The sequence below is a fragment of the Homarus americanus genome, unplaced genomic scaffold, assembly GCF_018991925.1.
Source record: "Homarus americanus isolate GMGI-L3 unplaced genomic scaffold, GMGI_Hamer_2.0 scaffold19318, whole genome shotgun sequence".
NCBI lineage: Eukaryota > Metazoa > Arthropoda > Malacostraca > Decapoda > Nephropidae > Homarus > Homarus americanus.
In genome coordinates, this window is record NW_024732238.1 from 4392755 (window position 1) to 4404830 (window position 12076).

General features: G+C 35.4%; 1 protein-coding gene across 1 annotated transcript; it reads left to right on the forward strand.

Annotated features, from left to right (window-relative positions):
- Positions 1-1238: 1238 nt before the first annotated feature.
- On the forward strand, positions 1239-10891 carry LOC121868339 (protein FAM98B-like). Its single transcript, XM_042368838.1, has 8 exons — positions 1239-1386; positions 2533-2747; positions 3126-3280; positions 3615-3725; positions 4685-4864; positions 5440-5625; positions 6260-6359; positions 9975-10891. Exons 1-8 carry the CDS (start codon positions 1349-1351, stop codon positions 10424-10426), a joined length of 1437 nt encoding a protein of 478 aa, XP_042224772.1. The 5' UTR covers positions 1239-1348; the 3' UTR covers positions 10427-10891.
- The last annotated feature ends 1185 nt before the right edge of the window (positions 10892-12076 follow it).

Consider the following 12076-nt stretch of genomic DNA (forward strand, 5'->3'; position numbering starts at 1 on the left):
TTTCTAAACTTCTCTCTTATGATTTCTCTCCCCCACTTTGTATCTCAATTTCAAGCTTCCTTGAGAACCGATCCATGGCAGTTGTTGTCGAGGGATCGACCTCTCGCTCTTTCTCTACCAATAGTGGTGTCCCACAGGGTTCTGTTCTTTCACCTACTCTCTTCCTTCTTTTTATTAATGTTTTACTTCACACTACGACTAATTCTATCCATTCTTATGCTGATGATTTTACTCTTCACTCTTCTTCACATTTTTCCCTTTCCCCTAATTCTCAAGCTAGAGCTGTTTCTAGAGCTGATATCATTCCACATACCAATGCGGATCTGAGCAGCATCTCCGAAAGGGGAGGTAGAAACTGGGTTAAATTCAATAATAATAAAACTCAGTATTTACCTATTACACTTTCCAAATTAGATGATCTCCCATCAATCACATTTCAGGACGCAATCATTCTGCCAAGTTCTAAAATAGATATGCTAGGTCTCACCATTTCCTCAAAATTGTCATGGAAGTCACACATCCACAACATTGCTAAAGCTGCCTCCCGAAAGCTGATAACCACAAGCATATACCTAGATCACGCGCACCTACTGGGTAGCTAAGTGCAGTGCAATGGAAAATGTTATCTCATAACAGATCAACTGGTGAAGTCATCAGTTATGAGCATTGTACGATACTTTTTGTTGCGAGTGTACGAGGGATTATTGTAGTTTTATTAATACCCCTGATGGCTTGAACTTGTTCGATATCTATGATGCCGGAATAAAACAATTGTTAGCTCATGAGCTTTGTTGCCATAAGAAAATGCTTTAATTTTTATTGATATAAATATTTATTAGACACTTTTAAAATAAAGTTAAGTGATAAATAATCTTTTGACAAAGAGGACAAATATTTTATTAAAATGGTGGGTTGTTGTATGTTCGAACGCGTTCTTGTTTTCCTAGGACGGAAGCCTTTCCCCTAAATTCCTGTTTCATGCAATATACTAGATTACATTATTTCTTAATCATTAATTACATGAATTAAACTGTATTTGTTCAATAAATATTAACTAGAATTTGCTGGGCCTGAAAGGAGCGCTACATAAGAACTGCCGCGAAGAGAGAAAAAAATATATATAGTTAAAATATATCGATAATTATAACTGGAAATTTTACGAAATATATTCACGATTTTATGGGGCATAATACAACAAGAATTTCAATAAATAGTAAATTGTTACAGAATATTGGTAATGTTAGTGGTATACAACCTGGGAAATATAAGGTAGTCGTGTCCGGCGTGGTGGTGGCGGCTCCCTGGCCAACAACTGCATGGTTAATGTATAACCTCCTGCTTTGCTACTATGGAGAATGATATTTTGGATTCACTGGAAGATCTGGGGTAAGATTATAACTTCAATAACCTTATCAGCTTTAGATTTACGGGTGTTATTATGAATATACGAATGGTAGAAACAGATGGACATGGTAGGTGGTGTCATTGAACGTTCAGTTATTTATTTATTTAAGTGTTTCATGTAATGTCAAGTTTCTCTGGTCTTATGTCTATGGTTTTTATTGACACAACGGAACAAGAAATTTAGACAATGGTGGTTGAAGTTGTATTATTTTATACCTCACGAAACCTTAGAATTCAGCATTAGAAAATGGTACTCGAGAAGTCTTAATGCAGTTGGCTTAGAAATCAATACATAAATATGATTTTTAGCTGGTAAATAAAGTTTTGGGACAACAGTCCTCACGGTCATGATCCAGAGTACTAGGGAGGAAGACAATAATGTGTCTGATAAAGCTGTGCTGGAGTACAAAGTAAGGTTAAAGACCCCAGTGGAAATCCTAAAGACTCCAGTGGAAATCATTTGAGACTTTCATCCAGGCACTCTTGGTTGAGGTGACTTCCTGTTAACCATTGTTTGTATGCCTGGACTGCCTGTGTACATGTTGAAACAATGTAAGCTTGTGTGATGATATTACTGAATATTTATCTACTTCATGTAGCTAGAGATGTTATTTAGTCAGTAAAATTTGTCAGACAAGTTCTGAAGCTCACTTTGGTTCAGTATGTATGTAGACTGTATGTGGGTGTGTGAGAGAGAGAGAGGTCAAAGGTCAGATCATTATGCATGTTTTATATAGGTTTTTTTCAGAGTAAAGGTTCAGATAAGCCCCCTAAAACTGATGGCTTCTGTAATATTGAATTAATTTTTTTTGCTTGAATTTACGGTAATGTTGGAGCAGATGGCTAACACCAGCATGATGTGAACTAAGATAAATTTTTTCAAGTGTTCAAGTTACAAATGTTTAGTAACATAACTACAGTATTGTATTTAAGTTCGGTAGTTACAACTAGCTTATGTTACGATACCACCATGAACGATGTCGTAAACGAAACTGTTCTCTAATTCAATGAAACTAATAATAAAAAAGTACAGGTAACTGAATAGTACCCTTGTGAGTGCCTTTAGTGTTGGTGCTGCAGCAGTATGTTTGGTATTATGGTATTGTAACCAGTGTTTTTCCAATTCAGATATGTTGGCGACATAAGTGATGAAGGTACTTTGAAGGCGTCTGTGGAAGGGAGTGATGGAGGCCCTCGCAATGTAGCTTACACAAAACTGGTTGCATGGGTGACGGGGGAACTGCGAGTTCTGGCCAACTTAGAAGAGATGGTGAATGCAACTACCTCCTCTGATGATCACTCTGCATTTCTCATGGAGGTTTCATCATTCCTTAAGGAACTGAGTGAGCCATTAAACCTGTTGTTATGTAATATTAACTGGAGGTGTAACTTAGTAGGAATAAGCCTGTTTTTTGGATTATTGCATTGTACTGTACGCAGGAATTTTTTCTTTCTTTCTCCCAAAAGTCAGACAACTCCTATAAAAGAAAGTTAATGACAGGATGTTTTGTATTCTTAGACAAGTCCCCCATAATACTAGCCAGGGTTAGTATGCAGTGATTACTTCAGGGAGTAGCAACCCTGCCATATTGGGGTCAGTAATTCTTGACTTAATGTTCAAGAATATTCCAGATTATAAGTTTAGGATAACCAAGAATTGTTATTACAGTATGCAGTGAAAATTTGTTACAAACTGAATTAAATAAATGTGTATGTTTCAGGTTGCCCCCATAGCCAGTTAACAGAAGGAGCTCTGAGTCAACGTCTATCCAGTGCTGAGTCGCGGCTTCTTCTGCTCGACTTTCTGTTGGCTGAGCTTATGGCTGCACGCATGATAACTTCTGTAAAACCTGACCAGGGCATGACGGTTGAGATGGTAAATTTATAGTAATTCATTTCTTTTGGCATAATCCATTTGGGATAAAATATCCTAAAGTGGAACTGGTAGTAGACTTAAATTAATGTATGCTACTCTTAATTTTTTTTAAACAAGTTGGAAAAGATCCTTTGCAAGGTTTTCATTATAAATTGGCCAGTTGGTACCCATTTTATCTCAGAGTTACTGTAGTTTGTCCCATCTGTTTAATGATTTACATAAACCTTGATCACTATTATTTTTTGGCAGTTGGTAAAGGAAATGGAGAAGTATAGATTTATTGTCTTCGTACATGGAAATGCAATTAATTAATGTATAATTACTTTGTTTTTAGCGCGAGAGTGAATACGCACGTGATTTAAAGGCATTACTCATTGCTCTGGGATTCCCAAAGCCCCCAGCTAATATAACTCCACAGCAGCTCTTTGTAAAGGTGGAGCAGAAAGTAAGTGACTTCAGTTTTAACATGTTGTACTGTACTGTATTTTAAAAATTAAGAAAAATATATATACAGTACTCTATGGATTCACTTGACTTCACTTATATTCCCGCTTGTAACTCTGTTTAGGTTACCACAAATATTGTAGTTACTCTTTTACTCTGCTTCCTATCCCAATAGATTTGTTAGTTCCTGTATATCCTTCAGTAAACTACAATAAAAAGCCTCTTTATAAAACTGCTATATAGTCTGTTCACTCGAAGCTTACAACTGATGCCTAGGGTCAATTGTACCAAGGCAACTGATCGGTTAATGGACAGACCCAAAGAATCGGTACAGTTCTTTGGTGCTTAATCTACCATACTTATAGTCTTATATGTTAAGGGATAATAACCTTTCTTTTGTTGAGCTCTGAGAACTTCTTCACTTGGGGAAACAAATATTAGCATGTGAAATGCATTGGTAATAAAAATATCATAAAAGAGAACATAAACAAATTTCGGGAGGTACACTCTTTGTCATGTAACATCACGCAGCTTTGTGGAGAATGTCGCTGAAATTACGTTTCCTCTTTTTGTTCTCAACAAGATATTTATGTTCCCAGAGCGTTTTACATGTTAATTTTTGCTTCTCCAAGTGCGGCAATTGTCAAGCGATCAACATAGAAAAGTTATTATCCCTTAAAATATCAGAAGATAAATGCATATAATATACAGGTGTTGTATGTTATATATTTATGAAATAAAAATTCAAATTTATTACGTCTCCTCCCATAAATTTAGATAAGAAAATCGATCTCATGATAATTATTATATATTTTGAAAGCCAGAGGAACAAAGGAGTGTGGCCAAGTAAAAAATATTGCCAACTAGGATTTTCAGAGAGCTGATATGACACTACCTATCCTTCTATGTACCTTGACTAAGGGTTCCTGACACCAGCCCTGTTTTTGATAATCCTAACAGGTGAATGATGTGAAAAGCAAGGCCCATTCATCACTGATAGGTAAACCACTTTTCACTGGTGTCCTATCAGACAAACAGTGGAAGATGTTAGGAGAGATGCAGAATGAAATGCAGAATGAATATCGAATGCGAAGAGAAATGATGATTAAACGTCTGGATGTCACAATACAATCATTCCAGGTAATATGTTTGTTTGAGAAATTGTTCAACTCACTGGGAATGTTTTTTGGAATTACATTAGGTAGATGAGTGAACTACATGACTGAACAGTTAAAGAAATGGCTTGAAAAGCCAAAGATTTTAGGACAGAGCCACATCTGTGAGTTAAGGACTATTACTGCACACTCAGTCTATGTGAGTGGATGCTGGCTTGCCCAGTTAGATAAGTCTCGGATCTTGTGATCAACTTGCTTTATATTTGAGAAATATTGTTTGGTGTATTGTAAGCTGTAGAAGAAACTTATAGAACCAACACTGAAGGTTGTTGAGGTGCAGCACATATCTGTTCACCTTTAATTTATCCAGCCCCATATTCAATCTCCTTTCCATTATGTATTCCATGTTTCATGATACGTTATGTATTGTAGTCGACTACAGTTCAAATTTTTATGTAAAAAAATAGGGGATCAAACTATATATGCATAATACTTTTGAGGGATAAAATTCATGCATTTCTGTGGGTCATTAGTGGTGAATGGGAGTTACCAGTACAGGGTTATATTAATTATTTTTATTTTTTTATGTTTTGTCCCTAGTGGTCAGATAAAGCAAAAATGAGAGAAAATGACTTGACAAAAGCCTTCAGGATGAGGCGTGATCAAATGAAGGAAGAACCCAGTGTATCAATAGGCGACATGCTTGCTGCTCGTGAAGATCTAGCCGTTCTTGAGAAGACGAGTAATGCATCTGTTCGTAAACAGACAAAGTCTTCTCTAAATAAGGTAATTTTGTTTGATGAATACAGTTCCTTAGATATTATTGGCTTTTGAGTACAGGATATGGTACAAGAAAAGTTTTTTAAAACTTGTAAATTGTATGTCCACCTTCTCTTTTCTTATTTATTTAACTTGTGTTCTCTTGTGTAAAATACAGCTTGTACTGAAGGGTGGTGTTCCAGGGTCCTATTGTATCACTGTTAGACCAAGTACAGTCTAAAGCTATTCTTATTAACAACCAGTCTCTCACATCCTTATTATGTTCTCCTTTCTTCTACTATTTCATGAAAAGTACTATTTTATATTCCAATGAAACCAAATATTTAAGTTCCAGATCATCTAAAGTTATTCTTTTTGATCTGATGCCCTCCATAAGTCACCTGTGCAGTACTGTACCAAGTCTATGGGGTTGAAAACCTAGGTGTACCCCTTTACATGCTTTCCCATCATAACCAGGTTCTTTAAAGAAATCCTGAGAAACAAGTCTCCATTTTGAATCGATGGCAATGAGTTATGAAGTTGTATCAGAATGTGTGTACTGAAACTGTCAACTGAGGGCATTCAATAACAACTAAATTGATTCATATTTGTGAATTCGAGTGAATTTTCATAAATATAGAGGGCGATTAACCTTTTTCAGATTATAATTGGGAGGGTTCCAGACCGAGGTGGACGGGTCAATGAACTTGAACCTCCTCCTCCGGAGATGCCATCATGGACGCAACGGCAGTCTGGTGGAGGTAAGATATTAACTACCTATTTCATTTGGTTTTGGTGCCATTTAAAGTAAATTTATGCATTGTAAATGTAGACCATCAAAGGCCGGGAAGATATTTATGTGTAAAGTAATTTTATCAGTTGTGCATTCCTGTAATTTCAGCAGAATTTTATTGGGATCATAGAAAGATGTAAGAATTATTTTCATCAATAACAGTTATGTATGGCTTAAATCACTTGATGTTCAGAACTACTCCTATGCCACATTTAAGCAAGTGCTTTTTGAAAAATATTTGTTAAGGACAAATTAGTTTGTTCTATAAAAAAGAAAAAAGACAAGTGAGTTTTTAGGGTTGCACATTAACTTTTGTTATATGGCAGTGGAAAAAAATTCAAGCTCTCCTATTAGCCTATTGATTCATATAAAGTACATTTGTTAATGTAAAGTACTATATTTGTTGCTCATTTTAGTTCATTTTCATTCTTTTTTCACTGAAAACCAGGCCCTCAGAATGCTTCAGCTGGTAAGATAAATATTATTGCTGTTTGCCATTACAGTATTTGTCAAGTTGCATCTATTTCCTTTTTTGTGTGTATAGCAACAAAGCATTATGCTTGCAACACACTTAATAAGATATCCCTGACCATTAGCTTGTGCCATGCCATGTGACTTAGCATTTGTGGGATAAGCTTAATAAAGCTTTCAAGATGCATCATATTCCAGTACAGTATACAGCACTGCAGCATAAACTGGTTGGAAATGATTTTACACAGAATGGTTAGATTAAATTATATTACAGAAAAATAATTAGGTTGCTGAAAATTTAATCAGTAGATATTTAGGAATGTATTATTAATGCAGTACAGTATATTTTTTCTATTATTAATTGACTTAGTACTTGTTTTTAATTAATTAATTTAATTTTTTATCCATTTTGAATGTGTTTGTTGAATTAGTCATTACCCGAGTTGTAAATTTACAAATTATAACCACTAAATTCGGGATATTGAACGAATAGTCACCTTTACAGATATGGAGTTAATTTTTAATTTAAAAAAAATGGATTTCAAATGGATATCATAATGTGTTTATTTACTATCAAGCGTGAGTACTGTACTGTATGTTATATACTCACACTGCCTGCCTTTTTACATCTGCTAGTGAGATTGAGTGATCTTTACAACTCTCTTGGTTTGCGCACTAAGTTACTTTACAGTTCTGTACTGGCTTGTCATTTATTTAAAATACTGTACAGTACAGTATATTACGGCGATATAAGGGTTAAGTCTCTTCTACACAGTGAAAATGTGTTGTGAAGGGAGGTACTGCTTACTTTATTGTAAAATAATGTGTAAGTCTTTTTTCGAGAGTTTTCCAGTTTTATGATGCTTGCATGATGGATATACAGTATTGCTTATTTTATGAATTCTCTGGATTTAAAACAGAGGATTGATCCTGATATATTTTCTTTATTATTATTATTTTACTATTGTCCTTCAGCCAGATGGCTCAATTGTACGAGGCTACTTTCTAGGGATGTTAAGTCATGTGATGCCCCTAAATCTCATCCAGGTCTGCTTCATAATCCTTTTGATTATAGCCTCCTTATCACAGTCACCTCAGGAAAGGTGATTGGTGTAACTGCTGCCATCTAGAGGCAAGGAGCTCTTGGCTTTTTTTTTTTGCTGATAGCAAGACTTCTTTAATAAGGCCTCAGCCTCTTGAGGGTAGTAGCCATTGCACAACTCACCCCCACTAAGGTGACAGTGTGATGGGATTGGTATATCCATTTAACAAATCATTGTTGTCTGACAGTATGGGGATTGTTAGATTATTTAGATTATAAAGAATTCTCATTGAACTTGTGGTTTCCTGATACTATACTGACACTTGACCTCTTGTGATACAGAAGGTGGCAGCCAGAAACCTCAGTCAGGTTTGTTAGGTGTTGGCTTACGCTGGTGATCTTTCCCTAACAGAATGCAATATATATTTGATTATATAGCACACTAATCATTCCTCACTTCCATTGCTTCTGTAATTTTGTGTTACTTTCTACATACCTGGCATATCACAGTTTGGTATGAATTAACTTAAAGTGATGAGTTTGTATACACACAGTAAAAAAAGGTACCTCACGATTTATGTGCAAAACAATATGATAGCACGGACGAGGGATAGTGGAATATGCGTGTACGATAATTATTGTAATGGTGTTGATGATATTATGCCGGTCCTATGGGACGTAACTAATTTGGCCATACAGGCACGCATACCAGCCCTCCCGGCACATCAAGTGATGTATGGATCATATTGAAGTCAGCAGATCCCCCCTGGGCGATACTTTTTTACTGTGTACACTGCATGAATAATAGATAATGGAAATATAATATACTGTACAAGTATCCATTTCTATACAAATGGGTTAGATTCCTTGAAAAACCATTTGTGAAGTGAATATTCGTATAGCGGATGACAACAAATGGGAAAAATATGGCTTGATTCCCCATTATATAAAAAAAATCAAATTGGTTCACAAACAACAACAACAAAATACCCAACTACTGTTAGTTAGTACCTAACTACTCTATTCTAGTACCGAACTACTGTATTCTAGTGTCTAAGTAATCTAATTTAGTACCTAACACATTAAATGATTAATAAAATATAAATTTGGCACACTACCGTAAAGGACCATCATTCGTATCCTAGGAGGTTTAAGAATAGAATATGTAAATAAGTGAATATTTGTAGAGTGAACATTTGTATTGTAAGGGATATATATATATATATATGTGTGTGTGTGTGTGTGTGTGTGTGTATTATTTATTTATTTATTTATTTTTTAAAGTCTTTCAGCATCTTCCCACTACAGTATTCTGTTGTGTGGTTAGAACCAGAAATAAACACATACTCTCTTTACACCATCCCCACAACCCATCAGTGCCTTTTAAATACATACAGTAATTTTCACAGATGTCCTTAAAATTCTGGTGAGTGACGAATGGGGCAAAGTTAAGATTGCCACCAGCTTGTGTGTTGGTTTTATACACTGATGTGCATGTAAGAAAGATGAGGATGTATATATTCTTGAATTTCCACATTAGTTATTATTTAGGGTGGTCTTGAGGTGCCAGGTGAGCATTTTTTCTGTGCCTACTCTTTTCATTATTTCTTTGACAAGTTTTATACCACAAAGAACTACTGTAATAGGGTAATTTTTTTTTTTAATTATACTGATAGAAGGGAAATTTATTTGTAATACATATATTCTACATCATAGAAAATCCCTGTTATCTTGCACATGGAGTGCAAAGATCTGCTTCTTTTCTTTTAACAATCTCTGTGTTGTCTATTATTATCCAATGGTTCAGGATTAGCTTACTTTATTCATGTTACTTATACTGACTTACCAGTATTACTGAGCTCTTAGATAAGGTAGGACTATGTAACAAAATTTAATCAGTTATTAAATTTTCATACATTAAAAGGTAAATACTGTATGACAAATTTAGTATGTTTTAACTGATTGTTGTATTTCTCTGGTAAATAGTAAGTTTAAATGGAAAGTGTAATTAAACCGTATGCAATAAAAACACTATTGATATTGTCTATTTTTAATATTTTACTCTTTCAGGTGGATATGGTGGTGGTGGAGGAGGAGGAGGTCGCGGTGGAGGTCGTGGGGGTGGATTCTCTGGTGATCGTGTCCAAGGCGGATGGAATCAGGGAGGTGGTGGAGGAGGAGGTGGTGGTGGTGGTGGTTATAGTCGTGGCTATGACAATCGTGGTGGTGGTGGAGGAGGAGGAGGTTATGATAACAGAGGTGGTGGAGGAGGTTATGATAACAGAGGTGGTGGTGGGGGGTATGATAACAGAGGTGGTGGTGGGGGGTATGATAATAGGGGAGGTGGCGGAGGATATAGTAACCGTGGAAGTGGTGGCGGTGGCTATGGTTGGGGTGGCGGCGGCGGTGGTGGTGGTTATGATAATCGTGGTTATGATAATAGAGGTGGACATGGGGGCAGGGGAGGAGGTAGAGGGGGTGGTCGAGGTAGAGGTGGTGGTGGTAGAGGAGGTAGATATTAAACATTTCAAGAATTTCATATGCAGCTTGTAATTGGAGATATAGTTTCAGAAATCCTGTACGCATTTGTCAGCACTCCATGTAACCATATACCAATATATATACGTACAGTATATATAGGGTGAACTTATGCCCAGTATTAGTTTTTCATATTAGTGCCATTTAGTGGTAAAAGAAAATCATGGTATTGGAAATAGGAATAGCTTTTTTCCACTAAATAGTTTTGTAAAATTTATTAGAAAAAATTGCAAATTTTAACATTGAAGTATATGTAATGGGCTAATCACTCCCAGTTGTTGTCTTCCATGCTACATGATAATGTTGAAGATGTGGAATCTACAAAATGGAAGACTAATTCCCAGGTGACTTTAGGTAAATACTGACCAGCTGCAGCTGCTCTATCTCCAATAACTAATGTCTGTATTTGCTTCTTATAACCTGCTAATTACATAAGAAACTTCTTAAAAGATTTTTAATCATTCCTTTTTTTATAAAACCAATTATGAAATCAAGAATTGGAATCCTTTGTGGAAGAATCATGGTTACAAAAAGATTTGAATTTTTTTTATTAAATGCCCATTACCATAGCCATTCAAGTATAATATTCTGCATGTTATGTGCATGGTAACTAAATTACCTTGAAATATAATGGGCAAATCACTGTAGCAATACACATTTAAGTCACGACTGGCTTATACAGGCATTGTATGAAAATTATAATGTAATCATTTTTGTAATTTTTCTCTATGGGTGATGGCTTAAACAGATGGTGCATAAGTCATAGCCTTGATGTTTTGAGTGGAAAATAAATGTCAAATGATATCCTAGTCATTAAGATAATGTCTTGTAATTAACCATGAAGTTATTTTGTGCGGTCTGATACATACTATACATAGCTAGTTTAAGGAAGTCTTGAAGAAATAGAAATTACTGTAAGATGCCAGAACATCTAAAGAAATTTGAATTATGACAAGAATTAAGTTTGCAGGCAAATGGGATTCCATCACTTTCATGTTCACTAGCTAAACTTCCCAACAATATTCTCCAAAGGAGTTAGAAATTTGCAGTGGCATGATCCAAATTTTAAAGCACAATTCTCTAGATTATTGTCCATAAACATATTCAAAGAAGAAGGTTGACGTATTTTAGAGAAAGATATAACATGCATAAATTGTAAAATTCTATGCCTGTGATGGTAGTTCCAATATTACTGTGAAAACCTTCATGTTTTATCTTCCCATTCAGAAAATACATATATTTTAAGTCTCCGGGTACTGTCACTGGTGTTCAAGAATGATATGCAGAAAGCCATTGTTCCTTTGAATCTTTGGCTCACAATGCTTACCCTGAAAGTTTTTAATTTTACTACAATGCATCCAATATTAGGAGAAATTAAGATTACTTTTTCTTTTACTATAATTGGCACCTGTGAATTTTACCCAGTGTACATGATGCCAAATGCTTTGTGAATTTTTACAGTCAACTTATAATCAATAAGTATGTAAACTCGACCATGAAAAGGGATATTATGTTTGGAGTATACTGAATAAATACCTGACGTCCAAGTAAGAACGCAGGTCGAGGATACTCAAATTTTTTTTTTCTTAATTACCATTGACTATACAGTGGTCCCTCGATTAACGAAATTTCGG